At 57.0% G+C, this 26,670-nt stretch overlaps 6 protein-coding genes across 6 annotated transcripts, besides 1 other annotated feature; all 6 read right to left on the bottom strand.

Moving 5' to 3' along the window:
• Window positions 1-363: 363 nt before the first annotated feature.
• On the bottom strand, window positions 364-1,284 carry LPMP_302200 (hypothetical protein; the record flags this gene model as incomplete). Its single annotated transcript, XM_010702941.1, has 1 exon — window positions 364-1,284. The coding sequence occupies one exon, from the start codon at window positions 1,282-1,284 to the stop codon at window positions 364-366; it is 921 nt and encodes a 306-aa protein (XP_010701243.1).
• A 1,392-nt stretch (window positions 1,285-2,676) lies between these two features.
• On the bottom strand, window positions 2,677-3,789 carry LPMP_302210 (zinc-finger protein, conserved; the record flags this gene model as incomplete). Its single annotated transcript, XM_010702942.1, has 1 exon — window positions 2,677-3,789. The coding sequence occupies one exon, from the start codon at window positions 3,787-3,789 to the stop codon at window positions 2,677-2,679; it is 1,113 nt and encodes a 370-aa protein (XP_010701244.1).
• A 994-nt stretch (window positions 3,790-4,783) lies between these two features.
• Window positions 4,784-4,891: a repeat region.
• A 413-nt stretch (window positions 4,892-5,304) lies between these two features.
• On the bottom strand, window positions 5,305-9,039 carry LPMP_302220 (phospholipid-translocating P-type ATPase (flippase), putative; the record flags this gene model as incomplete). The annotated part of the gene is made up of 1 exon (XM_010702943.1): window positions 5,305-9,039. The coding sequence occupies one exon, from the start codon at window positions 9,037-9,039 to the stop codon at window positions 5,305-5,307; it is 3,735 nt and encodes a 1,244-aa protein (XP_010701245.1).
• Window positions 9,040-10,773: 1,734 nt separating this feature from the next.
• LPMP_302230 (hypothetical protein) lies at window positions 10,774-15,849 on the bottom strand (the record flags this gene model as incomplete). The annotated part of the gene is made up of 1 exon (XM_010702944.1): window positions 10,774-15,849. The coding sequence occupies one exon, from the start codon at window positions 15,847-15,849 to the stop codon at window positions 10,774-10,776; it is 5,076 nt and encodes a 1,691-aa protein (XP_010701246.1).
• A 1,523-nt stretch (window positions 15,850-17,372) lies between these two features.
• LPMP_302240 (tubulin-tyrosine ligase-like protein) lies at window positions 17,373-19,511 on the bottom strand (the record flags this gene model as incomplete). Its single annotated transcript, XM_010702945.1, has 1 exon — window positions 17,373-19,511. The coding sequence occupies one exon, from the start codon at window positions 19,509-19,511 to the stop codon at window positions 17,373-17,375; it is 2,139 nt and encodes a 712-aa protein (XP_010701247.1).
• A 3,522-nt stretch (window positions 19,512-23,033) lies between these two features.
• LPMP_302250 (ATP-dependent DEAD/H DNA helicase recQ family-like protein) lies at window positions 23,034-26,030 on the bottom strand (the record flags this gene model as incomplete). The annotated part of the gene is made up of 1 exon (XM_010702946.1): window positions 23,034-26,030. One exon carries the CDS (start codon window positions 26,028-26,030, stop codon window positions 23,034-23,036), a length of 2,997 nt encoding a protein of 998 aa, XP_010701248.1.
• Between the last annotated feature and the right edge of the window lie 640 nt (window positions 26,031-26,670).

The raw sequence follows: 26,670 nt of genomic DNA on the forward strand, positions 1-26,670 counted from the left end.
AAAATGGCTCCTCGTCACGAGAACGACAACGCCGCCGGCGCAACGGACAATGCGCGCTGCCTCCTGGGGCACGTCTGTGACTGCGTAGGCAATTGTGTCGACGCGCGCGGTGCACTAGAAGAGTGTGTGCTCTCTAACAAGGAAAGGAATGCAGCATAACAGAATGGGGTGGAGCGAGGCTTGCAGTTTGCAAAAAAGTGAGACCGTGCGAGTAAGCCCCGCCTACGCGTCGAGAGATCAAAACGGCGCGGTACCGCTAATGTGGAACTCTGCCACCTCCTGCCTCTTTCTCTCTCCCACCGTCGCCTTGCAGTGGTAGCAAGTCCCCACTCTCACCCTGCCACCCATCCTCTTTTCCGTAGCTTAGTAGCCGAAACCGCAACGCACACCGTGACGCGGCGCCAAGAGAGGCTGGGCGGCAGAGAACGTGCCGAACATGAATGCCACCATCGGCACCTCCTTGACCAACATCGGCATGAGCCCGCGGCAGACGGCCGAGTCGTGAATCACGGTCTGCATGTACTGATGTGCACTAAGTGGGTAGCACACAGTTGATGCCACCGTCGCCGCCGCGCCACCAATGATAAAGTTCAACGCTATCGTGGTGGTGTAGTTCTTCCAGTTCCAGTTGTGGTCCACCACCGAGGGCCCGCGGTGACGCGGACTCGGCCCAACAAGCTGCGACTCATTATCATACCTCATCATAACTGTGTCCTTCGCCGACTCGTTCTGCACAATAGGCGCAAGGTTGCGCTCGGTGAAGCGACGAAGACCTTCGAAGACGGTGAAGAGGGTACCAAAATATATGGCGTTTGCGATAAGGTTTGGTGTCGTGTACCAGAACTGCAATATGGTCTTGTTCTTCATTATCCGGGCAACGTCCATGGGCGACTTCCCGATGCGACGGCTCTCATCCATGACGCGCGAGATCGGGTTGGAGACGAGACGCATATTCAACCCGGCGAATGCGCCCACCATGAAGGTGGTCAGCATCTTCGACAACGGGTCCTCCTCCAGCGCGGGCAGTAGCTTGTGCGCAATAGGGCAGTAGAACATCATCAGGAAGCCAAACTGCAGGGCGCGGCGACCCACAGTCTGCACAATGCCCTTCGGACCGCCCTGGTCAAACGGCAGGGCTACCACTCGACCGAGGCCACCGGCAACAGCTCCAGAGAGAAACGTCCCAGGGTCCCTTAGTGTCTTGGGCGTCTCCCTTTCTATTTTCAATCCACGGTACACCGCCGCCGAGGCACCATTGTAGGCGTACGTCACCACCTCAAACATCGTTGTCGCTAGTGACTCTCTTTGTGTCCGTGCTTGTTTGATGCCAGAGGCCGGCGAGTGCAACGAAGCACTTGCTGGCAAGTGACAGGAGAGCACTGATGGGGTTGCTTCGTGGTGGATGCTGGACCACGTTTGTGGTATTGTTCCCTAACTGGCACCCTTTCACGAAGTTACGCGGAGAGGAAGGGAACGAAGCGAGAGAGAAAGAGAGAGGGAGGGAGAGGGGGAGGTGAATGATGCGGTTCTGCGTGCCTGTCTATCTGCCTATGACGCCGCCTCCGCTGTCGTCGTCGTCGTCTCAGTGCTGACACAACGAGGGAAGAATGTGATGAATGCGGTAGAAGAAACAGGCAACAGCACGAAGGAGATGATTCCTCCAGGTACACCCGCTTTTTCTAACTCTGAGGCGACCGAGCACAAAATGACAACCGTGGTAGCCTTAGACAGCGCCTGATGACGTCTGTCCCTTCTACGACGTCGTTATGTTTTTTTTTTGTTGTTGTTGTTGTTTTCTCGCACGTGCAGCGGAAGAGACCCTTCTTGCAGCGAGCGGGAGATGTGCTCCGCAAAGGAAAAGCCGTGGTGCTTCTGCGTGTGTGTTTGATACCGCACGAAGAGAGAGAGAGAGGGAGGGGGGGGGAGCAAGAGGTCAAAAAAGCACCAGAGGTTGGGTGAGTCAGCGGAGAGAGAGGTGACAGTGGTGCTGGTAGACCTCGCATGCCTTGAAGCGGTTATGTGCAGCCGATACATGAGGAGGTGACATTATGTACTCCTCCTCCCTCGCTCTGGAGTAGGTCTTTTCATCCTGGTCAATGGCTGTTCGCCATCAGCTTTGCGCTGTTCGTGATCGTAACTAGTTGAGTCCTCGCAGAAACACGTCCATCTGCACATGACCCAGGACGGGGGGGGGGGCGCACGAAAAACTCGTCGAAACGGCCTAAGACTCGATAAGACAAGAGAGAACGACAATTAAAACACAGAGCTCAGAGAGGACCCAGCAGAGCAAAGACTGAAGGACAGGGGGAGGTGCGGCCCATCAACAGGAAAGAAGACAACCACTACCACGTGCAGCTCTTCAGGGAGCAAGAGGGGAGGCGCACTCGCTCGGTACCAGGAATCTGCTCCATGTAGCAGCTGCGTGAGCACACGCACGGGTATCACAAAAAACCACAGCTGCACATCACTGGCGTCACCGATCGCTGCACAGAGCGCATCGAAAAACGTCCCTCCGACTGTCCACTAAGTGCACAGGCACCAACAGACATACGAAGGAAGGGTAGTTTTGGAGCACGGCAATGGCGTGGTAGCCGTGACGGCCTCCACCCGCACAACGCCACAACAGCAATCGCTACGCCTGCAGTATGTGAGAGAGAGAGAGAGACAGCTCAGGTTTTAACTGAACATCATGTTGCCATCGTACCCTTTCGGATGGAGCTTGTTCGTACGCATGCCAACGTCGAGCTGGAGGTCATGACGCTCACCACCGCTGCGCTTCGCCACCCACGCCGCCTCCTTGTTCTGCGTTACAACCAGCTCCTTCAGCTCCCGCGTCGCCAGCGCACGCGTCTCCTTCTCCGCGGCCAGAATAGACATGCGCTTTTCATTCTGTTCCTCCGTCTCACGTGGCCGGGTGCGTGGAACATCACCTTCCCGCTTCATCAGAATGCGCTTCTTTCCAGTCGCCTTGTCGTGTGTCAGGACAAGTTCGTCTCCGCGGACACCTTCGAGTGGCACCGGCTTCACCGACTCCGGGTCGTCGAGCGCCACGTCGTAGAACTCTTGGTATTCAGGGCTGAGGATGAGACGCTCGTGGTTCGTCTCGCGCATGTGGTCGCGCAGCGCCTCCAGCGATTTGAAGGAGCGGGTGTGCTCGTTGCAGACGATGCACATAAGACCGTTGGTCTTGCGTGCTAAGTACGCCAGCAGCGCTGCCCGGTCCACGCAGTGGGCCTCCAGCGGAATAGTGAAGTTGTGCACGCGCTCTAAATGGTGCACGTTGGACTCCACAGTCGAGGAGAGAAAGCCGCAGAACATGCAGCGCACCTCGCTCGTGTCCTCCTCCCGTTCCTCGACGTCTACCTTTGGACCCGCCTTCTTTGTATCACCACGCACAGCAGCACTTTTTTTGGCGTTGTGGCGACGATGCAGCCCCATCGCCGCGCTGCCAAGCGACGTCGATGTCAACATACTCGCCGCCTCCGAGTCACGTGTTATGATGCGCTGCTCCTTTCGCATGAGATGCGCTGTTGAGCGGACGTGCGTCTGCAGTGTTTGGACAGAGCGAAACGTCTTGTTGCACAGGGTGCACGAGTAGACCGGCGTGCAGTTCTCGTCCAAGACGGTGCCCTCCACCTCCTTGCTGGTGAGGCGGTGCTCCTGCTGCGAGAGTGGGCGCAGGCCGTCGACGCGGCGGCGTACATTTGTGAGGTGAAACTCCGATCCGTAGTGCGCACGCAGTGCCTCCTCCTTCGCCAACACTACGTTGCACGTACCACAGCGAGACATGGTGAGGTTGACGAGCCCAGACTACGCAGGAGCGGCAAACCCAAGACCAAACAAAAAAGAGAAGCAGATGAGTGGAGGCGAGGGGTAGCTTCGTCCGGGGCACGATGCAAAGCACAACGCAGCACGTGGGGAAACCACAACAAGGTAGCGAAAGTAACTTCGGAGGAGAGGGGGTGAAGTGCGGTTGTCCGCAAAGTGATGTTGAAGGAGGGAACCGAGTAAAACAGGAAACAGGACACTTAGGGAAGAGAGAGAGAGAGTGAACAACAGCGGAAAAAAAAATAAAGCCACTGCTCGATTAATCGTGGTGCTGCCTGTACGTGGGGCGGTCTACAAGCGAAGACACAGAAGAGGAGAGTGGAGGTTGATCGGTTTAGGAAAAGGGAGTTAGCCGACATAAAAGAGGTGTGCTGTACGCAACTTCTTGCCTAGATGATCGAAGAACGACGACGCGGTGCAGCAGCACAACCAGTAAAGCAAACAATCGTAATGGGCAGGATGGTGAGATATGGGTGAAAAGAGAGAGAAAATGGGCGGGTGCAGACTGAATGAGCGCCTGCACGTTACACCCTCGGGTAGGACTGCGCAGCTTGTGTGAAGGGCGAGAGGAAAAGCAAAAAGAGCGGGAAAAGGAGGGCCAGAAATGATAATGAGAAACATTATGATGCTTGACTCTTGTTACTCGGCAGCGGAACAGGGATAGCGAAAAATAAGTTGCAGTGTTTCTACACGCGAACCCATCGATTCGGCTTCACCTCTGCCAGCTCTGTTGTCTCTGCTAAAACAGGCACACTTCTCTCATCCGTGAGGGACGCCTCTGGGCAGCTGTATGTCCCGCACCCTCAGCAAACGGTTTTTCATTCCTCTTTCGCGTATGGACTAACGTATCCAATTCCGCCACGCACAAGCCAGTAGATGTAGACACCCCCCCACACATACACACACGCAGCTCACCTCATCCCTCTGTGGTGTCGTATGGTGTCTCTGTCGTGCGAACCAACGCCGTCGGACACCGCTTAGCCCCCCTCCCACCTCCCTGCGGTGCCACTGCATACAGCGCAGTCCAGGTTCAGGATTACGTCCCACCTCTCTGCAGCGCAGCGCTCATCCTCCCCACCTCAGACCTGTCCGCTGACCCCAAGAGTCCGCACAGCTGCAAACGCAAGGGCAGGTGGCAGGCTGCCTGGCTTCCCCAGAATGAGTGGGTAAGGGGGGGGGAGGGGTAGTACTGGCCTCTGGGATACCCCACACACTGGGGTGGCCGTGATGGTGGTAACGGAGGGTGCGACACGAAGCAAATGAATGCAACAAGAAATTCTCTACGGGGCTGAATTGGACATGGGTAACGTGTAGTCGATACACCGGGCGCAGGGAGGCTTCATCGTTTCTCTCCCCTCCGTCTCTATCACCAAGTCGTGGCTTCTCTTTAAAAATCCCCGAAGGCAAAATGACATGGATTTTGCGTGTGAGCAGGCATTGTGCAGTGGGTTGCTCATTCATGGACAGTCGGCAACGTCAAGCCATGAGGTCTCCTTCGCTATACATGTGCGGCGCAGTGTCGCCCCGCCGACAGAATATGGACGATTCCTCTGGCGTGGCACCAAACCATCGCACCCAGCAAGGCTGCATGCGCTTGTAGTCACGCCGCTTCAGCAGCAGGCGCTGACGACGATCCTCAGCTCGGCGTAGGACATCGCGCGGGTTTGGTTGGAGAAACGCGAGTACTGTAAAGTAGATTATGCTAGGTACAACCAGTGCAATAGAGATACCCAACGCTGAAAGGACGCCGGTTGTGTCAAGCAACTTGCGAAATACGCCAAAGTACTGCAGCGTCGGATTGTCACTATACATCATCGTCGAGTACACGTAGAAGAGTGGCATGCCGACAAGTACGAGGAGGTTTAGCGGTGTGACAGCATGCGACTCCCACCACATCGTGTACAGCTGGGAGAGCATTAGGGCCGTGTAGGCGACGCTAAACGTCACGTCATTCGACGCTGTCCCACCGCAGTCGGCGTATGCGAAGTCGGGTCCGTACAGTCGGGTACTTAGCCACAGCAGCCCAATTGACTGTAACACACCACGGAACACAAAAGACCCAAAGAAATTGCTCGGACATATGTCGACAGCGTGCCGCGTCATCTTGTAGAGGTACGGATTGCGCTCTAGCACCACGCGCGGTGCGCAGCGGTCAAGGCAGTAAAGGATGGTCTGGGGCAGCGTGTAGAAGCCGTTCCACATGGTAAGAGAAAAGCTGTCCCAGAAGGTACCACCAGACATGTGGGTGCCGATTGCATTGTAGGCGAGCTGGATGAAAGAAATGAGCATCGACTTGTAGAAACTATACTTGATCACGTACGCAGTACGGATGTACGCCTGCTGCCCATGCACAAACAGCAGCGTACGTAGGTCGGAAAATTGCGTAATGGAGAAGTCTGCGGCACGCGCGGCCTGCTGTCCCTCCTTGCCTGAAATTCCCACGCCAACGTGTGCCTCCTGCAGCATCGCAACATCGTTGCCGCCGTCGCCGACGGACAGTGTCAGATAGCCACCCTCGCGCACAAGCTTGGTGAGAGCGGCTTTCTGACTCGGTGTCGTGCGCGCGCAGATGACGCTGCGACAGCGACTCGATAGTTCGCAGAAGCGTGCCCGCAGTCTTGGATCGCGCAGAATGGTGTCCAGCACAGTACCGCCCTCCATAACTAGGACGGCGCTGCGCTCGGCGGCGCCGCTCACAAAAATGCCACCCCCAGTGCTGCTCGCAGTTCCGTCCGCGATACCGCCCGCTGTGTGCGCCATGAGACGCAACGGCTCGTTCGACAGCTGAGACGAGTCGCTCGCGTCAAAACACAACACGCGCGCCTCCAGTGCATTGCCGCACATCTGCGCCGCCGGCTCGGACACAAGTGCTGCTGCGGCGCTGCTTTGAGGCAACTGCTCGATCGGGAAGGCGAAGAGATTCTGGCGCCAGTTGCTTGTATTAGCCACCTCACTGGCACGCTCCCCAATGCGAATGATCATATCACTTGCACGGTAAAGGCCGCACGACAATCCGATCTGTTCGGCAGTTTCCATCTTGTCTCCTGTCAGCATCCAAACCTTGATGCCGGCGACGAGCATGTCACCAATCGTTTCTTGCACATTGTCCTGCAGTTTATCCTCAATGGCTGTGATGCCGATAATGGTTACCCCTGACTCCATCTGCGCACGTAGCGAGTCGAGATGGGCCTGCCGGCCCTCGACTAAACAGCCCGCCTCCGCGACGTTGCGTAGAAAAACGGTGAGCTCATCCCGTGTGAGTTCCCTGCACGCCACCAGAAGGGTGCGGAGGCCGCGGTGAGCGTAGAGGGACAGCTTCGCCGCGCATTCCGGATGGAGCGGGGAGCTGGTGGAGTGCACTGAAGCGATCGAGGATGACGGCGCCGGTGAGGCCATTGCCATCACCCGATCGTCAGCGCCTTTCACAACGAACCAAATACGACCAGAGTCGGACTCCTCCACAACGATCCCCATCGTCTTCTTCTCAGAGGAGAAGTGGAAGATGTGGTGTACTGCCCAAGTCCGCTCGCCCTCCTCCTCGCCGTCTTTCGCTGCTACTTGCACCCCACAGTCATAGTGGCTGCCGTCTTGACCACGGTGCATGCGAAGCACGACGCGATATTCGTCGCGGTACACGAGTGATACCCCCAATTTGCGCATCCCCAGACAGAGAGCAACCTCGTCTGGAGACGCAGCGTGGTAGGCAATCTCCGAAACACTTGCGCTCTCGCCTGCAGATGCATGGGGATGCACAACCTCCACAGTGTTGCACAGGGCAACCATCTGCGCAAATTGCTGCACTGCCGCAAGCGTCGTGGGGTTGTGCTTCTTAAGCTCCTCCGGCAGAGTCGTCCATGTGCCCGAGATGTTGGACACAGAGAGGTGGTGGCCAGGACAGATGGTCACGGAGTCCAGCTCCATCATGTTCTGTGTGAGAGTCCCAGTCTTGTCAGAAAGGACGTAGTCGATCTGACCCAGGTCCTCGAGGATATTCGAGTTCCGCGCCTTGCATCCAATGCACGCCGACGACTCCGGCAGCTGCCACGCCGCCGTCGTTGCTGTCGCGTGCATCATTGCGACGTCCCACTCAACCGCGCTAGCCATGTAGTATTTACACACGTCCACAACAAACTTGAATGAGACGGGGATCATTACCGTGGTTAGCAGGAAGAAGCGCAGCGGGTAAATAAGGGCCGACGCGCTGGCTTCGTTCGCTGGCAGCGGCAGGTACCAGGCCGTTTCATGCGCGCTGCGGTTCGCCTGAAACCCAATAAAGCCAAAGATGACGGCGTTCAGTATTTGGCACACAAAAATGTAAACAGAGTAGCGGCTGACGTCCTTGTCGATTTGTGCCCACTTCACCGGCGCCTCGCCTTTGTTCATGCCACACTTCGTGTCATCGCCCGTGTACACCGCGACGCAGACCGCCTGCGCGACGTTCTTCAGGACGCACGACTGCGGGAGGAGATGATGGTGGGTGAGGGGGACTTGCACCGCTGCAGTGCCTGCGTCAGAGACAGTCCCTTGTGGCTTAGGTGGAAGGTCCGCGCGGCCCTCGAAAAAGTCAATGATCGATGACGGCGGAGGACACACTAGGCAAAGGTCTGAGACGGCAGCAACGATACTCAAGGCGGGCGGCGGCTCTGTCTGCGAAGGGATCTCGCAAACCGAGTACGTGCGTCGCGAGTGGCTGCCTGGGTCTATCGTAGACCACTGAACCATCTCCTTTGACTTCAGGTCGATCTCGCCATCCAAGTTGTCAGTGCGGATGTACACTGCCGAGGTAGCTCCGAGGACAATAACGTCGCACGGAACTTCCTCATTCTCGCGCAGCAACAGCACATCCCCGACGCGAATTTCTGCGTTGATGTGCGAAACCCAGGCCGAATTCTTGGCGTCCAGCACCATGCGGTGCGTATGGTTGTACGTGTGGTCCTGCCAGTGCCGCTTTACGTCATCGTAGCCTTCCTTTACAGCGGTCAGCGTGAAGGCGAAAAGGAGCGGCAGCAGCGTGGAGAGCGGATTGACCGGTGCAATAACCGCGATAAACTGCAGCATAGCTACGAGTAGGAAGTAAAAGTTGAGAGGACGGCGAAATTGCTCGTAGAGGTTCTTGAAGAGGAAGTTCTGTATCGTGTAGCGACTGTTGACTACAAGGTTCGTGCAGTACTGATTCGCCACGGCTTCGTCTAGTGGGCGAATGTGACGCATCTCATGTTGATCGGCGTTGCCGTACAGACGGCTCGGACCCGGCGCGTGAGTGGCTCGGATCCGTCGACGTTCGCCAAAACGATGGGAGTCAGTCCTCGAAGAGATGCGCTGAGCAGCGTTCCTGCAGCACCGCTGCAGTCGCAGTCCTAGTCGTCTGCACAACAGAAACGTCGGGATCCCTACGGAGGTGGAGGTCGCAGTCGGCTTCTTGCTGGTCAAGAAGTGGATTTTCTGATCCGAGTCGTTGAGCAAACATTCGCCGCCGCCACTGCGCCGCTGAACCGGAAACGGGCAGGAAGCGGCGCTACGTGAGGTAACGAGACTGGTGGGAGAGGCAGTGGTGCCGAAAACAGCGGTGTTGTCAGTGGCGTACATACTAGAGCCCGCCACTCCGCTCTGCTGGCAAGGCGGCGACCGAGAGAGAGAGACTTGGTGTTAGAGCACCGACTACCTCCTGCCACTCGTGATGACTACTGAACGAGTACAGCTTGACGCCGACAGGTGGACGCAGAGAGGCGTGCTCAGAGTGGGACAGACCACAGTGATGCGCTGAACCTTGCAAGTAGAGTCAATGCGCCTGTATACTGTCAGTTAACGGTGGATGCGCGCGGAGCTGCCACAGAGGAAGCACGCGGTAAAACACTACAGCTATGAGGTTTCACTAACGGTTGTAAGTGAGGGGCCGCTTGCTAATGGGCAGCCCAAGTCAGAGAGAGGGCATGAATCAAAGAAGGAAACAAGAATACTACGAAGCGTAGCAAGCGTAGCGGGTGTTCTGGAGTGTCTCCAGTGAGAGTGCCACGCAAAGAGGTAGAGTTGGTGCGGCCGTGCAATTTTCCTTTTCCTTTTCGTTTCTTTATTATGGATTGTGCGAATGACAGCTGCACTGCTTGGCCGTACACTGTGCACAGCAAGCAGGTGAGAACAACGGTGGTGAAAAGGGGAAGCGAGACTCTGTAGTACACGGAGCACCAAGGTAGCGAGCGAGTGGGAGCAGTGCGCGTCCAGAAATCGAGACACGCACACGCACCTTTACCGATGCACAATCATGATAAGTGGAAGTGGTGATGTAAGCAGAGCTGATGGAAAGAAAGAGGTAAAAGTGGGGACCCCAAGAGGAGGGAGGGGGATTAGAGCTCCCTCTTCAGGAACTAAAGAAGCTACATCAACATCCTTTGCGGAAGTTGGACACCGCCGCGGGTGCACATCTGAATGACCAGCAACATGTGCGGCACGTTTTGAGAGTGAGCAAGCGGCGGTAAAACGGCCACCATCCTCCTCGACAAAGTCCTGGTTCGCTCCCGCCGCCGAAGCTTCGCTGCTGCTCAAGAAAGCCTCCACGCGACAACTCCAAACGGCAATCTTCCCATAGTTGACACACCTTACTTTGCCAACACAGTGCGTGCACCCCATGTGAGCACAGAGGCATCACCGCCATGAGAACCGCTACTTGACCTCAGTACTCGTTACCCCTCATTTTGTTTGGCTTCTTCAGATGCGTATGAAATGTACACATGTGACTGTGTCCCGATGGAAGACATGCATTCCGCACACACGCGAGGCTACTCAACGAACAAAGGTCAAGGTGACGGCAGATCCAGATTTGAATGAGGTGAGGAGGGGGGAGGAGGCACAACACGCAGGACAGCAGCCGGTGCACAAATTGCCTCACACGAATCACTCTATGCGGCAGATGAGGAAGACAGTACACCAGCGGATCAGGGGCACACTCTGCTACTTAGTCCGCTGCTGCGCACGATCCTCTCGTACCTCCCGCTTAACACGCAACGGATCCTGTAGGAACTCCGTGCGCAGGTGCTGCTGGTGCAACCGATTAGATTTGTGCTGCTTCTTGCGAATCTGCGCCGCTACAAGAGGGCCCCACTGCTCCACCAGGGCCCCACCGCTGCCCTTTGGCTGGCTGGTCTCCGCTACATCACTACTCGGCGGATCGTCCCCGGTGCTTCGCGGTGCAAGGCGGCCGCTGACCACCGTTTGGTGAGACCGTCCAACTGTTGGGGGTAGAGGAGTGAAGGTGGTGGCGACTGGCAGTGGCGATGCGTCAGTGATTGCCGATAAAACGGGCGTGGCGGCCGTCGCCGAAACGTTGAACGGCACGGCAATGAGAGCAGGCGCCGATTCCACCACGTCATGAAAGAGCAGCTCCACCGGCGCCAGCGCAGCAGCATTCTCGACGAGCCAGTCGTCCACGTTGACCTTTGGAAAGTCACCAGCTTCAACCTCAGCGCCGCTGCCGGCCCCCTCTGGGTGCAAAAAGCGCCGAAGTCGCGAACGCAGCGCCGCGCCACGCCAGACCGGCTGGATGCGCTGGGCAGCGGCCTCTTGCCGGCGAGCCTCCGACTGCCGATACGCGACCCGTAAACAGAGCAGCTCGAGGCGAGCCCGTCGAACGAGTACGCGACCGTGCAGCCACTCAGCAATGTATGCACGAGCAAGAGCCCCAACATAGTCCTGCCGCTGCTGCTCGAAGGAGAGGTTACGCACGTGTGTGTTTGCTAGCATGTCGTCTCCCGTTGACCCAGGAAGCTTTGCTAAAGGGAGACGGTTAGACAGGCTGATCCACTCAGACACCGCCGCGGCATCTAGCCGGAAGTGTTCTACACGACGGAGGTGCTCCGCTGTGCGAGTGTGGATTTGTGCTGCCGTTACCCCATGCACATGCGCAAATGCTGCCGCACCACGATTCACCAGCGGCTGACCATCATTTTTCACCCCACCGGCCGCTGCGGCAGCAGCGACAGCGCTCAATTCCCAGCCCTTAGCGCGGTTCAACGGCCGCTGTGCGTATGCCTCGCGCAGCATCTTCACCTCCAGCAGATGCTGGATCTGTGCATCCCAGCACAGGGCAGAAAAGACCTCGCGATACAACTGAGGTGTAGTAGAGAGGTATCGCGACGACGAGCTGACGATCGCAGCAAGAGTGGCGTCGGCGTGCCGTCCATCGTCAAGAAAGTCACCCACCTCCACCTTTCTTGCCGGTGCAAGGGCAAATGTGGAAGGGGACGCGGGCGCTTGGTGCTGTTCGCGTGCGTGTGCTCGAGGAGAGTTGTTTAGCACTTCCAGAGACGGCACGAGCTCGTAGAGCGCACGAGTCACAGACGCTGCAAGCTGCTCGTCATTCGAATCTGCCGCAAGGCACGGATTCCCTGTGAGGTCAAGCACCTGCAGCCGCGTGCAGCACCTGAGCGACTCTAGTGAGCTTAGCGAAGCAAGCCGATTGCGCGATAGCCTCAGCGACTGCAGGCGCGGGCAGTGCTGCACTCCACTAATGTCGGCAATCTCATTTCCCTCAGCCTGCAGCACCGTCAGCATCGGAAACCACCCCAGGGATGAAGCGCTAAGGGAGGTGAGCTTGGCGTGGTTCACAAACAGCTGTGTTAAACAGAGGTAGGCGTGCTGACTCGATGGAAGCGCATGGAGTGGATTGTGCGAGGCGTACAGCCTACTGAGCAACATGAGGGAGTTCGATGTAGCGTCGTCTCCACCTCCCTTCCTTCCTACAGTCAACGCCGCAAGCTTGTTGTTCCCCACGTCCACTTCTCGGAGCAGCGGCATCGTGCTGGCAGCTTGCATATCAGTCAATCTGTTGTGCGCTGCTGACAACTCGCGCAGCTGCACGCAGCCACTGAGAGAGTCAAGGTCAGTCAGTTCGTTTTCTGTGGTCGTGCAGCAAACCAAGGACGAAGAGGCTATCGTACTCAGCGGCACGAGTGAGGCTAGACTATTGGAGGAGACGTCGAGAAACAACAGGTGGACCTGCGCCGCCAGCGCATGGTTGCGCGCCGCTGTCACGTGGCGCAGGTGGGAGGAGCGAGACGAGGTAGCGCTGGCGGAACAGGTGCAATGTTGCTTGGGTGCTCCTCGCAGGTGGGTGTTGGAGATGGTGTCCATAGCGCCGGACGAGTTGAGGGTATGCAGCTGCGCGTGCGAGATGCTGAGCGACTGCAAAAAGGAGAAGGTGCTGAGAGCCTCCACCACATCGAAGTGTCGCAGTGGATTGCCGCTCACATCCAACTCCTTCACCAGACGCGCGACTGAGACCGCGCCTGCGGGTTTCTGGTGTGGGCCTGCGGCGCTTAGGTTCATGTGGCGCAGCTGGTCCCAGTCCACTTGCTGCAGGTCCTCGAGGGAAAGCATAAGCTTCGAGAGGTATTGGGGTGCTCGCTGAGGGTTGCGTACCACCGCGTGGAGGGAGGGCCAGAGAAGCCGCACAAATGTGTCGGCGCCCAGCACTCGAGCACCCGCGGCGGCATGCCCTCTGGACAATCCGCCCTCCGTCATCAGAGGCGGATTCTCGGGGAGTACCATCACCTTCTCTGGGGTTTCATTACTATCGAGGCTCGTAGAGGACGCCTTGACATGAGCGCGATAGTGACCTTCAGCCTCTACTAGGAGAGTACGGACGCTCTCCAGCGATTTTTGTTGCTTTGTGATGCAGCGCAGCAATGCTGCACGTTCCGTGAGTAACGGTGCTACGCGCCAGCAGTACCATCGGCTTTCCCGCAGTGTTTTCTCGTCAAGGGACACCACTTTTTCAGCAACGGCTGCGTCATCTTCGCCTTGCAGCGTTATGGATCCTCGCCATACACGCTGCTGTTCAAAGATGGTGCGAAGTTCCTCCATGGAGTTCCTGGCAGCTGCTATCTCGTCATCCAAGCGTCGCTGAGTGGAAATCTGGGCGCGCTGCGCTTCGTCGCTCGCGTCGCGACGAAGCGACCGAATCGATAGTGCCTCATCTTGCAACAACTGTTCCCGCTGCACCTCCCACTCCATGATGAGTGTGTAAGTCAGCTTTTCCGTTTCTTGTAAACGCCGCAGCTCCTGTGCCTGCTGTGCCAGCGCCCTGCCCTTGTTGGCGGCGGCGAGGAGCTCTGCATATGCGGTGTTCTGAACCTCGTGAAGGCGCGCTACGGACTGCAGAGTGGACTGCTCAAGTTCACTGCGCTGCTGTACGTACTCAGCGAGCTGATCTGCAGCGGCGCAAATTTCGCGCTGCACCAGTTCATCCTCGATACGCATGCGGTGGTGCTCGCTGGCCTCGCGGTCTACAAGAAATGACTCCACTGCTGCCTGCCAGCGAATTTGTTCTACCGAAGTGTTCATAAGCGGCACCGACGTAGCTGCACCACGGCTACTTCCACTTTGCTGCTGAGCTGCGTTGGTGCCATCATTGAAGCCTACCTGGGTATCTGGTTGGAGTGACGGTGGCTGGGTTGTTCCATGACGGAAATATTGCTCCTCTCGAGTGGGGGAGAGGAGTACGTCGAGTTGCTGCACAAACGACGGAAGAATCGCAAGGCCGTGTGCGCTGCGGTCGTCGTTCTGCAGCCTTACCTGTGTCTCTCCCTTTCGTGCTGCACTGCCGGTTCGATACGCTCGCAAGTATGCCTCTCTTGAGGCCACAGCGGCCATCTGCACCTGGGCATCACGAAGCTCCATATTTCCAATCAACTCGAGTACCTCTGTGTTTCTCATAAGGAGTCGTGGGAGCGATACGGACTTCTCCTCCTCAGTTGGTGAGTCGGTCGGCAGATCCACCACCTGTGGCATCGCGTGCGTTGCGCTGAGGATCCTAGGATGCTTCTCTTGTGTCAGTAGAATATTCTCGTGGCTTGCAGAGAGCGACTCCGCAGCTACCGGCTGCAAAATCGGCAGTTCCAGTTCGAATGCGTAAAGATACGGGAGTCTGGGCGTTAGGGAAAAGAGGGGTCGTGCATCGGCGTCGCGGTCCGCTGCGGACGGTACCAGCTCTACTGCAGCATACTCCGCACGGATGTCGCTTACAGGGGAATCGTCTGTACGCAGAGCCAGAGCCGCACAGAGTCGTGCACGTCCCTCGCGCGCACGGCAAAGCAGCTGCATAACTTCTCCTTCTTCCTCGTCATCATTCAGCACCCCCACCCTGTCGTAATACTCATCCAGCAGGTCCTCAGTAAGTAGGGTCTCACGCTCTTGCAGCTCTCGCACCGCATGCGCCATGTCCGCTGCTTCACTGTCACATGTCAGAGAAGAGCGTGTTGCCAACGCCTCCGTTGCCTTTGACAGAAGCTGCTGCGTGGATTCAATGAGCTCACGATACTCGATGTCCTCGGTGCACGCAGGCGCGCCAGCTGCTTTCGTGGAAGAACCGTCGCCACAGCACGTCACAGGTGCTTCCTGATGGTCGGACACAAATAAGTGCGATGCCATAGCCGCGATAGAAGCACCTTGAACTGCAAGACTCGCACGACGCGCCCACTCTTTTCCGCTTCGCAAGATAGCAGCATGCCGCTCCAGAGTCGGAGAGCGGCTGAATCCGATAAGTGGCGGCGTTGGTGTGTGGCGCTCCACTTGTTCTCCGTGTGCCTCATTGACTTTGCTCCGGCTCTCGAGAGTGTCGAGGACGTCCGTGACGGTCTCCATCAGCGACGCTGGTGTCGTCCTGTCCAGTAGCATAAGGGAGGGAAAATTCTTGTGGAGATACATTCGCAGTGGGTCCCTGTGCACAAGGTGACGACCACGCCTTGACGGAGTTGTGCCGCCCTGCTGGAAGGAGTCCGCTGTGACAGGGCTATCCCCGGCGTCCTTATCGTCGGTCGCTGCACCTGTGAGAAAGATGTGGCCGTCGCCCATCTTCGACTTAAAGTGACTCGGTGCTGCCCACTGAACGTCGTTGTCGTAAGGCTCCTCGAAGCCGTACTCGGCCAGCAGAACTGCTTCCTCCTCAGCTGTCAGCTGCCGAGAAGGCGACATCCCTGCGGTGACCAGGTTCGTCTCGCCATTACTGTTGCCACCTGCGTCCTCATTCATTCTAATGTATCCTGTTATCAGAGGTAGCGGTGTTCTCTAGAGAGAAACCTGGCAAAACAAATTTGCACGACAGGCAGCGGTTCCACGTGCCTCTGCAATCTCTACAGTACATGGCCATAACAGTAGTGCGTACACAGTGGTCGTGTGCTTCTGTCGCCGATAGGAGGAATGACTAAACGAGCCCAGCAGATGGGATGACGAGAAAGGGATGTGAAAGGGACAAGCGATGCCTCGAAGATAGAGGAAACTGTGAGCATAGTGAGTGCCACACGATGGTGGAATGACCGCGCCGAGAGACCTCTTCAGAGGTGCAGTAACAGAGGAAGAACCTAAAGCGTCATGTTGCCCCTGCACAGGGAGGGGGCTTCGTTGTGAGCAGGCGAGGCCGCCAGTGTCCAAGCCGCGCATGCACACACACACACACACACGTAAACAGAGCTGCACACTCTGAGGAAAAGAAAACAGCCTCATGCCACGCTCATCGGCCACCGCGCGCGCACGAGAGAGACAGAAAGTCGGTTGAGTATCGACGCCAAGCACATCGAACATCTGTAGATTTGGCGGCTATGTTTTCCACCGCTCTCCTCTCTTTCCGTGGACTTTGTTTTCGGTCTTTTCGCGCCTCGTTGAGACGCGACGGCTGCGACCTAAAGGGGGTGTCTGGATGGCGGAGAGGAATGACACACCTGGTGTGCGTGTTTATGGAAGAAGAAGAACGCTCTGGGTGTCTGTGAAGATGAGTGCTGGGAGGAGTCACGGTGAAAAAAGCTCACCGCAACACTCACACCAAAAAAGGAGAAGAGCTGAAGGGATGGAGAATGACGGGGGAGCGGCGAAGGGACGAGAGGAGAGAAAGAGGGCCACTACAGGGAATCAATACGACATATTCGTATACCGAGAGAGATTGTGTGTGTCAGTGTGTGTGTGCGTGTGCGTGTGAGTGCCTCTCTTCGGTTCCTTAGCTTTCTATCCCTCCATGTTACCATCGTTGCCGCACCGTCGACTGGATATGCATTCTCCCTCCCATATTAACGTGGAAAGGATGCGTCGGCACACTGATCTGGATGAGCATCAGAGACCCACTGATGCACACCCACACACACGCGCGCGCGCAGATACACTCATACTCGCAGATTGTCACACCGGGAGTAGCAGAGTGAAGAGGTAGAAAATGATGCACTGCGAACGAGTCGGCTGCCTCCTTTTAGGGAGGAAACAGCCGTATACTGTACTACTCACAGGCACACTCCATGAGGACCCCGGCAGCACGCCTCTCTCCTTTGCATCTCGCTATGCCCTCCCCTCCCCCCTGCTTCTCTCCCTCCCTCCGTCCCCCTGGCCTCTCTCTTTGCAGAAACACACCCCCACTGCAGCGGCAGAATGCCCGTGAACAACAACAACGTAAGGCGTCAGCGTGTCGTCTGGCTCGTGTCGCTTGTCGGCATGGAGAACGAGAGAGAGTGTATGAGGTGGTGGTGGTGAGATGATGGGGTGGTGGTGGTGGGGGGCCGAAAAACGGAAGATCACGACACCAACGCCCAACTATCCTTTTCGGTGAGAAGGCCCTGCAGCTCATAGGCACGCATGTCCGCCAGGTAGGAGGGGCACATCGCCAACGAGTCCAGTGGCTGGGGCAGAGTCGAAGGTGCTGACAAGCCTGAGAAGCTGGCTGAGCTTCCCGCTTCTACCCTCTCTGAAGACGAGCCTGAAAGCGGCTTCGCAGGGAAGATGCGGTGGAAGCCGCGGGCGTAAGCGAGTTCGTCCTTTATGCGCAGCTCCACGTCCTCGCGAGTTCGTTCGACACTGCCGCAAGCAGTTCTATGAGCGTCACTCATCTCAGCTGCGTGAAAAACCCCACGCTCCTTTGCTGTGAGAGGTCGGTGTAGTTCCTCACGCAGCTGGGACGAGCTCCAGAGCGTGCTGCCCGGTGTCATGTTTCGCTCGAACGGCTCCAGCATGACCAAATTGAGCAGATCGGCCGTCACATTTGTCTTGGTGGCGTAGTCGAACGCCGAGCTACTCTCAAGCGATGGCAGCGTGTTGACTTCAATGAGAAACGGGTTGAGGTCCGCGTCGAGCATGACATCGAAGCCGTAGAGTTCAAAATAGCTGCCCGGCATCGGCACGCGTCGGATGGCGTCGCTGATGACCGGCCGCACCGCAATCAGGGTACGTGTAATCAGCTGAGCGATTTCTTCGCGCACCGCATCGGAGGGGCGGCGAGTCGGTGTCACCACCCCTGCTAGGCTCGTCGGTGTGCTTTCACTACGAGCATCAATGTAGTCCCACAGTCGCTGAAGCGACCATTTGAGTTCAGGCGCGACTGCAGCGCATTCTGCGAGAGTTGCATCCCCGTCAACCGCGCTGTCTTCCTCCGGCAAGGATAGCACCGCACGGCCCTGGTACTGCATGGCAACGTAACGTCTTCCGACCGAGTAGTTCGTCAGGTGACGGAAACGGTCATGCACGTGCGTTATGCACTGATCTGACAGAGCCGCCCTGCCGCTGCGGTTTCTCTTATTGCAAGAAGCGTCGCTGTCGCATCCAGCGCTACCAGCCAGCGAACCTGGTAAAAGGGTCTCCTCTCCCGCCCCCACGCCGCTCACATCGATGCGCGACGATGGTGTGCTAGTCAAGTCGGTGTACGACTCAGCGGCAAAGCGTACCAGCCCCTCCTCGTGCCAGTAGACGGTGAGTGGGTCGTACGAGGTGACAGCGACGTACAGCCGCAGATCCATCTTACGACCCGCAATGAGAAGAGGGTTTTCAATGTACTCCTGCACCACGTAGCTGCTGAAGAGTCTCCGTGTTTCCTTAGAGGCTGCCTTGCCCTCGATGTCTGCCATAATGCGCTCCCATGAGAGCGCGTGCACCGCGCCGCCCTGAGAAATTAAGATGCCGCGGCCACAGCTGCCCCGAGCAGGCTTCCATATGAAGTGCTGGTTGCTCTGAGCCGCCCTCATAGCAGCCACCAGGCTCTCCCGCTCCTGTGGATAGAACCAGGTCCGTGGCATATAGTTGTAGCGTGTCTGCACTGCCTCCCGGCCTCCTGGTGTGGAGGCGTATTGCATGGCATCCTTGAAGGCGCGGCGTAGATTTGCCGCCATCCCTCGCTTGCAGCCGAGGTTGGCGTGGCTCAGCGGGAAGTGGTTGTGCCGTTGGTGGGTGTGTATCAGGCGAAACTTCTCAACGTAGGCTGCCTGCTCAGGCATACTAGCGGAGGTGAAGTCGAGGAGAGGGACCGACTGGCGGTTGCGAAGCATCTCGCAGAACGGCATGGAGCGTCCCCACACGAGGTTGCTCGCCACGTCAAGAGCCTCCGCAGGAACACGGCGGAACCCAGCCTTCAAGAGCGGCAGCCGTAAGGCGTAGTACTCGCACGAGGAAGATGTGATGCTGAACAGTGGCAAGGCAGTACCGAGCGAGCTGGGCTGAAACGCATAGCCAGGGGGGCATTTCTCACGCATGCGGGGAAAATAAAAACTAGCCTTGCGGTGTGGGCTGCTTGACGGCTTCAAGTACACCGGCATCGGCAAAACAGACTCCACGGCATGCGTGAGGGACGACGGCGATTTAGAGGGGTAGCTGTTGGCCAACTCACCTGCCTTTCCAGCCGCCGCGGTAACCGCCGCGGCACAGAGACTCCAGCGATGACGGAGCATGTCTTGATGCAGGAGCGTCAGGCCTGTAGGTCTTTACTACAGGGGGGAGAGGGGGGGGGAGAGGGCAGAAAAGAAAGGAAGGAGCGCGCGCAGAGAGTAGCGGTGCGCAGCGCAGGTTCAAATGCGAAACGAAAAAAAGAGTGGTTTCTGTCCACCCCACAGGGGTTGACAAAAATGTCGCTCTTTGTCTACTCGGTTGTTCAGATTATGCCTCCTCTCCCTCCCTCTCTCACACGGCAAGCGTGCACTCGGTTGTGCACTTTTTTTCTGCGTGTGTTTTGCTCTGTCCGATATGCCGCCGCACAAACTCACCGGATCACATCCAATATGTGCAGCACAGGCCAATAAGGACACCCACCCACCCACACACATACACACACACAAAGTCTCTGCTTCAGTGAGAGTTGCGGATAATGATGCCGTGTGGTGAGCACACCCATGAGTCGTCGTGTAGGAATCAGAGACACCCCAAGCGACATACCAAATAAAGTAAAGTAGTAATAAGAGAATCCGTTGAGTTGGTTGCCAGTATTTCACTGTACTCGTGTGTTGTGTGCTGGATTGTTTGCGCGACCCAAAGGAGTGCCGGTGTCGCCCTTCAAACACGTTTAAGGGAAAAACGCAGGGAGAGACACAAATTGGGAGAAGCGCAGTCGAAGAGAGGGCTCGATGTGGATGGACAAACGGGTTGGAAAGGAGCAGAAGTGCCACTCACGAGACTTTTCATTGTCTGTTACTCAGCACTCCGCCGTCACATTCAGCAACGAGGTTGGAGAGAGCCACTGCACCCTGCTAAGAAGAGAGGATCCCTCTTGGGAGTTCGGAAGAGAAGGCGATGCGGCGTCTACTACCACCTCGATGCACAACGTGATAGATTGCGAATGCCACAACTTAATGTGCATGAGAAGCGAGGCTGCTGATGAAGGTGCCCCTATATGCCCCTGTCTGCTTAGTGTTCTTTCTTTTTACCCTTTTGTCGATACTCTTGTGTTCATCTGACTCTCTCATCCAGCCAGTACGATTCAGTGCTCCACACGGGCAGGGGCGGTCTTGGGCACAGCGGCTAATCCTCTGTTTTTTCTTTCCGCTCTGCGCGTCCACCCGCGCATTGGTAAACGAAGCGAACCAGCAGATGTAAAGAAACAGAAAGGGCCATCTGGTGATGAGGTTACTGATTCGGGCTCCATTGGCTTCCTTTGCAAGGAGTACGATGGCGCCAGCCTGTGTGTGTGTGTGTGTGTGTGGAGAAGACTTGCACAGAAGAGAACAGAAGTCGCACAGAGAGTGCAACAAGCTACCCCGGCAGTTGGGTATCGCCAGTGGGGGAAGAGAAAAAACAAGCCCTTCACCCCGTCCTGCGCCTGCGTGTTTGTTTTAATTTCTTGATTGTCTCGTGTGCCGTTTGTGTGGTCCCTCGCTGATCCACGCAGTGTGGCACGCGACATGGAAAAATAGAGAGTTCGGCAAACAACAACAGCAGAACACACATACAGGCCCACATATACACATCGTATCGACGCCTTTGGCTCCTTCCGATCGTCTTCGCTTCTCGAATAAAAGTTTTCATTTGATTGAGGAAGACAGCGAGTGCAGGGCAAAAAAAAAACGGGAACAACAAATAGGGGACGCGAAACCCAGCAGCAACAAGGAAAGAGCCACGTCAAGGGAGCAATGATTGCAGCAAGCCCCACCACCACCACACCTTCACCTCTTTTCCGGCATTCGATGCTGCTTGTCGTCCTCCGTATAAACCAGCTCGCAGTACGTGGGTTTGCCCGCCCAATGCTGCCAGCCGCTCTTTATGTTACCCTGCCGGAGATACTTCACAGCAAACACGTCGTTTTTATTGGTGATCCACAACTTCAACAAGGCAGAGTGAGCGGAGGCGGATACGGAAAGTGAAGGGAGGGGGAGGGGGGCCGGCGACGAGAAACCCGAAATCAGCCGACAAGCGAAAAAGAAGGTGAAAGGAGGCGCTGTGCAAACAGTGGGGTGCGGGGGGGGGGGCTTGAAGAGAAGAAGAGGAATGACAAGCAGCTAGAGGGGGAGGGGAAACGACCAGAAATGTTGTCGAAGCTTTTGTTTTCCGGGCTGCACCAGCAGAGTGCGCTTGTAAAGGGGGAAGAGGGCGGGAAAGCGAAAAGGTCGAATCTCGCTGCTGTCCTCACCTCTCTTTTATTGGGTCCCCCCTTACCGTACACAGTCCCGCACCTTCAGGCACAGACAAAGCGGTTGACCGTAGATGTGCAGATAAAGGAGAGAACGAGAGAGAGAGAGGGAGCGGGCAGCGTAAGGAAAGGAGAAGTGGTGAAATACGCCCCCCCCCCCACTCCCCAAACACACACACCTAGAGCGTTATACAGATATACACATATACATTCCCCGGTCTCTCTCTCTCTCTGTGAATCCAGCGGTGTATCGCAGTGTGTGTCTGCACTGTCGCTCAGACGCCCCAGTTGGTCGTGAGACGCAGAAGTCCGGTTGAGCGCGATACGAGAATGACACATGAAAGAGAGCGCGCGCGGCGGCCTCGCGTGACACGGCGTGACAAACAGACACACGCCCCCACGCCTACGCCGACGAACTGGCGAGACGAGTTGGGTGGAGAAGCAGAAATCAACGCCTCAACCAACGAGAGAGAGTACAGCACGCCAGATGACTGGTCGCGGTAAGAGGGTAAGACGAGGAGCACGAGTGCAACGTGCTGGGCGATAAACAGCGAGAAGCATCAAGAATCGGTCGCTGCACGAAGCAACATGCTAAAAGAAGAGAGAGACCTAACTTCCTTATCCCTGCGACCCACACACACTTTTCTTCTGTTGTCCCTCATCCATTTTTCTCTCAAATGGTTTTCCATGCTAAGCGCCATTTTCTAGTGTCCGATACCGGACTCAACAACCTTGCCCTGCCCCGCGGCTGAATCAGGAGGGAGTGAGGGAAGGAGGGAGAGGGGAAAAGGAGAGGATGCTGAAGAGAAGGAGAGAGAGAGCGTGAGAGACCACGTGAAGAGAAGCGCAAGAAAATGAAAAACGAAGCAAAGACGGAAGAGAAAGAAAGGTGGTATCGAAAGATCAGGAAGGCATGCGCCAGCGTGTGAAGACTGTGTGCAGGGGTGTGGGGTGAGGAGAAGAGGCAGATGCATCTATGGCGAACACAAAAATGCGAAATAGAAAGAGAGCCGAAGAGGAGGAAGGGGAAAGACAACAGGCCATTGCTAATAGGTACACAGCGCACCCAGAAGAACAGAAGGAGGAACCTCATGTGAGCTGTCGAGTCTCCGAGAGACCCTCACACCTACACACACGCATACACACACACACACACACACAGGAGTCGAAAGCATCGGACGCGGCATCCATTCACTGTATACTGCGCGGTAAATGATGCTGTGCTGTGTGGAAACCGAGCGAGTGGCTTTTCTTCGCCCCCACGGCTCCGTCATTGTTGGATACGTTTCGCAGTTTCCTCTTTCCTTCTCTGTTTCTGTGTGTCTTCCACACGCCTCTGACGGTTACTAGTGCCTCACTCATCACGGAACGGTGTGTCGAGGTGGTGAGGTGCAAGAACCTGAAGCACCCAAGACAGCTCAAAGGTGCGCAGTGCCCCAAAGTACGGTGAGTTCACGTACCAGCTCTGCGCCAGCGGGAGCTGACCCGCGTACTTGCCATGCTGGATGAGACTCCTTGGGCGAATTCCCATCAAAGTACGTAGCGCCTCGTAGGTGGAGTGGATACGGAGGCGATTTTCCTCCACAAAGGCGTTCACTAGGGACACCGCCTTCACCTTGCCCATTACTCGACCTGGCGGTCTCCATGCGAGGTGATCGCTCTCAAGCGCCGTCCTGCACGACTCCGGCTCCCTGCTCAGCTCTTCAGCGATGGCCTTGTGGGTTGGATGCTGTAATACACCGAACATCCGCCGCAGTCCGGCCACCTGCGCATCGAGACGACCGCGATGAAGAGCTAAAAGATGCGAGGCGAGAGCCTGCTGAGAAGTGGGGCTCGCTGCCTCAGTGAAAGTGTCTGCCAATTCTAGAAGCAGAGCTGACGGCGTGCCATACTTGGCAACGGTCACGATGCCAGTTTCAACAAGGTCCTGCATACGTTGCTGAAACTCACCAAGCGGCATCGAAAGCCTATTCGCCATTTCGATCTGGTTCAACATGTTTGGTGACACGCGGCACAGCTCCAGAACTGCATCAGTGGCGCCGAGCTGCCGAAGAAGAAGACCCACGCCAGCAGCGGTAGAAGAGCCACCTACTGCCACTCTGGCACCAGTGCGTCGTCGCTTCAGGGGCGTTGCTCTGTTGTGGAGTGTGGCGTTGATGGCTGAGCTTGCCAGTTCCGGGTCACGGTCCCTCTCTGCCTCTTCCTGGACCCGTAGAACCTTGTAGCCGAGCGGGTAAGAACCTAAAACGGCCTTGAAGGGGGATGGTACACGGGATGGGGCTGCACATGTAGATAAACCGTCAGCAAGTGAAGCACCGACGCCGGTTGCAGTGAGCAGCAGGAAAATAACCGTTTCGATGACCTCCTCGCTAAAGCCCAGTTCTGCTGAAAGAGTGGATACAGAAACGAGCATGAGTCGCTGCCCGACGTGGGTGGTGGAGCCCGATAAGATTGCACACACAATGGAATGCATCTCGGATGGCGAGAGCAACGCGCCCCACAGTCGGCACCGGAGGGTGTAGAAGTCGAACGGGTTGTACAGGAGACGGCAGATGCTTGGCGCACCGTCGCGACCCGCCCGACCAATCTCCTGCACGTAGCCCTCTATCGAGCTGGGTGCAGAGGCATGGATGACGCTGCGGATGTTGACCTTGTCGACGCCCATGCCAAACGCAATCGTGGCCACCAATACGTCGATCTTGCCGTGAAGAAACTGCCGCTGGGTAGCGCTTCGCATTGCCCGTGTCAACGCCGCGTGGTAGGAGCGAATCACGACTGCGGTCTCCGCGCCGCGTGGTGCGTCTGTGTGCTCCTCATTGGAGTTCTCCCCCCTGTCTTCGCTTTCCGTCTGATCAACTGAGCTGCGTTGCTCGCGTGGAAAAGGATACGGCGCTACGTGGAAGACCCCATGGCGACTTCCCGACGCCGGCGAGTGTGACTGCCCACATTTGGAGGAAAGGAGTCCCGACAATGCGTCTGCATCTGCACGGCTTTGCACGTAAACAATCATCGGCTTCGGCAACTGTTGCACCGCCTCGAGGAGCGCGTCCTGTAGCACTCGCGCAGACGGCTCACGAGCCTCGGCAGCGTCGCCCGACGCTGGAGGGAGGTGGTGAAACGACGCGTGGCGCTCGACTAGGTCTACCACCTGCAGCTCCAGATTCGAACGCCACTGATTGCCGCACGTGACTGTCCACGCAATACCGAAGCTTGCTTGGATGTCTTGCATGACTGCCTTGGTGGCAGTCGCGGTGAGGCACAGATACGGCACCGCTGCCAGCGACTCCCTCGCGCACATCAACGGTGACGCCTCGGGTGCATTCGCTGCTGGGTAGGCAAGTAATGGGCTCCGCAGAACGCGGCTGACGTACATGAAGGTGGGCCGGAAGTCGTAGGCCCAGCCAGACACACAGTGCACCTCGTCCACGCATAGAAGCGCCAGCCGGTGCGCCTGGGACTGCAGGAGGCGCCGTAGCGCGACACTCGCAATGAACTTCTCCGGCGACACGAACAGGACGTCGAGTGGGCAGAGCGGAGACTCGAGCTTGGCAAGCACCTCTGCCTCTCGGTCAGCAGCCACTTTCGATGAGAGCACAAAGGCGTTCAAGTGAGCAATCGCGTTGACTTTTTCTGCCTGGTCCTCCATCAGCGCCAGGAGAGGAGAGACAACAACGCAGAAGCGGCTGAAAAGGTGCGCTGGTAGACCGGTGCTCGGCAGAGGACCGGCATCACTCGTGCTTCCTATCAGCCCTTCCTTCACCGCCGTCTCGCTTGACTGCTGTAGTGCTGACGTTGCCGCAGCAGCTTGCCGGCACCACCGTGTGTAGCGGCATTCAAAGAGTAGACGATGGACAAGAATGGGAAACTGGTAGCAAAGCGACTTCCCCCAGCCGGTGGGGCATACGGCGAGCGTGTTGACGCCAGCGAGAATGGAGAGGCACACCTCTTGCTGATGAGCCTTGAAGGCACCAGTGTCAAAATGGAAGTAGGTGCGCAGCAGGTACGCGCATGCCGGAAGCGTGTCTCCGTCGCGTTGCGTTGAGGCGGACGACGGCTCCTTGATGGTGCTCGCGAACGTCTTTGCAGCGTCCAGGATCTCTGTGAGCATCTGTTCGAGATAGCTTACATCATCTGCCGAGTCAGCACTTTGCGCAGGAGGAGGTGCTGATGACGATGCGAGCGTCTTCGAGAGCGCCAAGTTTGATTCCGAAACAAGTGATGCTGCGATGCCGTGAGAAGCGTCGCTGATGAGCACGTTGTCCGACGCACGAGAACCGCCCATAGGACAATCAAGTAGGTCTCGTCTGGTGCGCTTTTGGGTGTGCAAAAAGCCCACCTGGTTCATGGACATGGTGGCGAGAAACGGAATCAGTTCCTCTGCGTCACTCGACTGGGGTTCTGCGACATGGACTAGAGAAGCTTCATCCAGAAAGGTACTCCGCTGCCGCTTGTCGTTGTCGCACAGCGGTGGCTGCTGTGGCGCTGCCGATGGCAGCGAAGATAATGATGGCATTTTCTCATCGACGCAGCTGTTGGCGTCCATGCGAAACGGGTCCGCACAAAAAACGTCGCCAACGGAAAAGAAATGCGACCTCCAGAAGGGGCTCGCTTTACGAGCGTGGTGAATGTCTCTTGGATGCTTGTGTGTGTGTGTGTGTGTGTGTGTGTGAGGACGTGCGCCTGCTCAGGGGCGGCTCTATCCAGCGATTTCTATGCAGGTATGTCGGTGGCTATCCGTGGGCACACTGCGAATGCAGCGGTCGCAATTTCTTTTAGGCTCGCCTTTTGTCTGCTTGTCCGGGCAGCTTCAGTTTGTGTGTGTGTGTGTGTGGAGCCCCCGTTCGGGACAGTGACGCCGGCCGAGAGTGCAAACACAAAGGCACGACAAGAAGAGTCGGTCCCCCTCCTTTATGAAGCGAAGAAAAAGGAGAGGAAGAGAAGGGAGTGAGACTGCACAAAACGTAAAAGACAAGGCGCACATCAATAGAACG

The sequence above is a fragment of the Leishmania panamensis genome (genome assembly GCF_000755165.1).
Source record: "Leishmania panamensis strain MHOM/PA/94/PSC-1 chromosome 30 sequence".
Lineage (NCBI taxonomy): Eukaryota > Euglenozoa > Kinetoplastea > Trypanosomatida > Trypanosomatidae > Leishmania > Leishmania panamensis.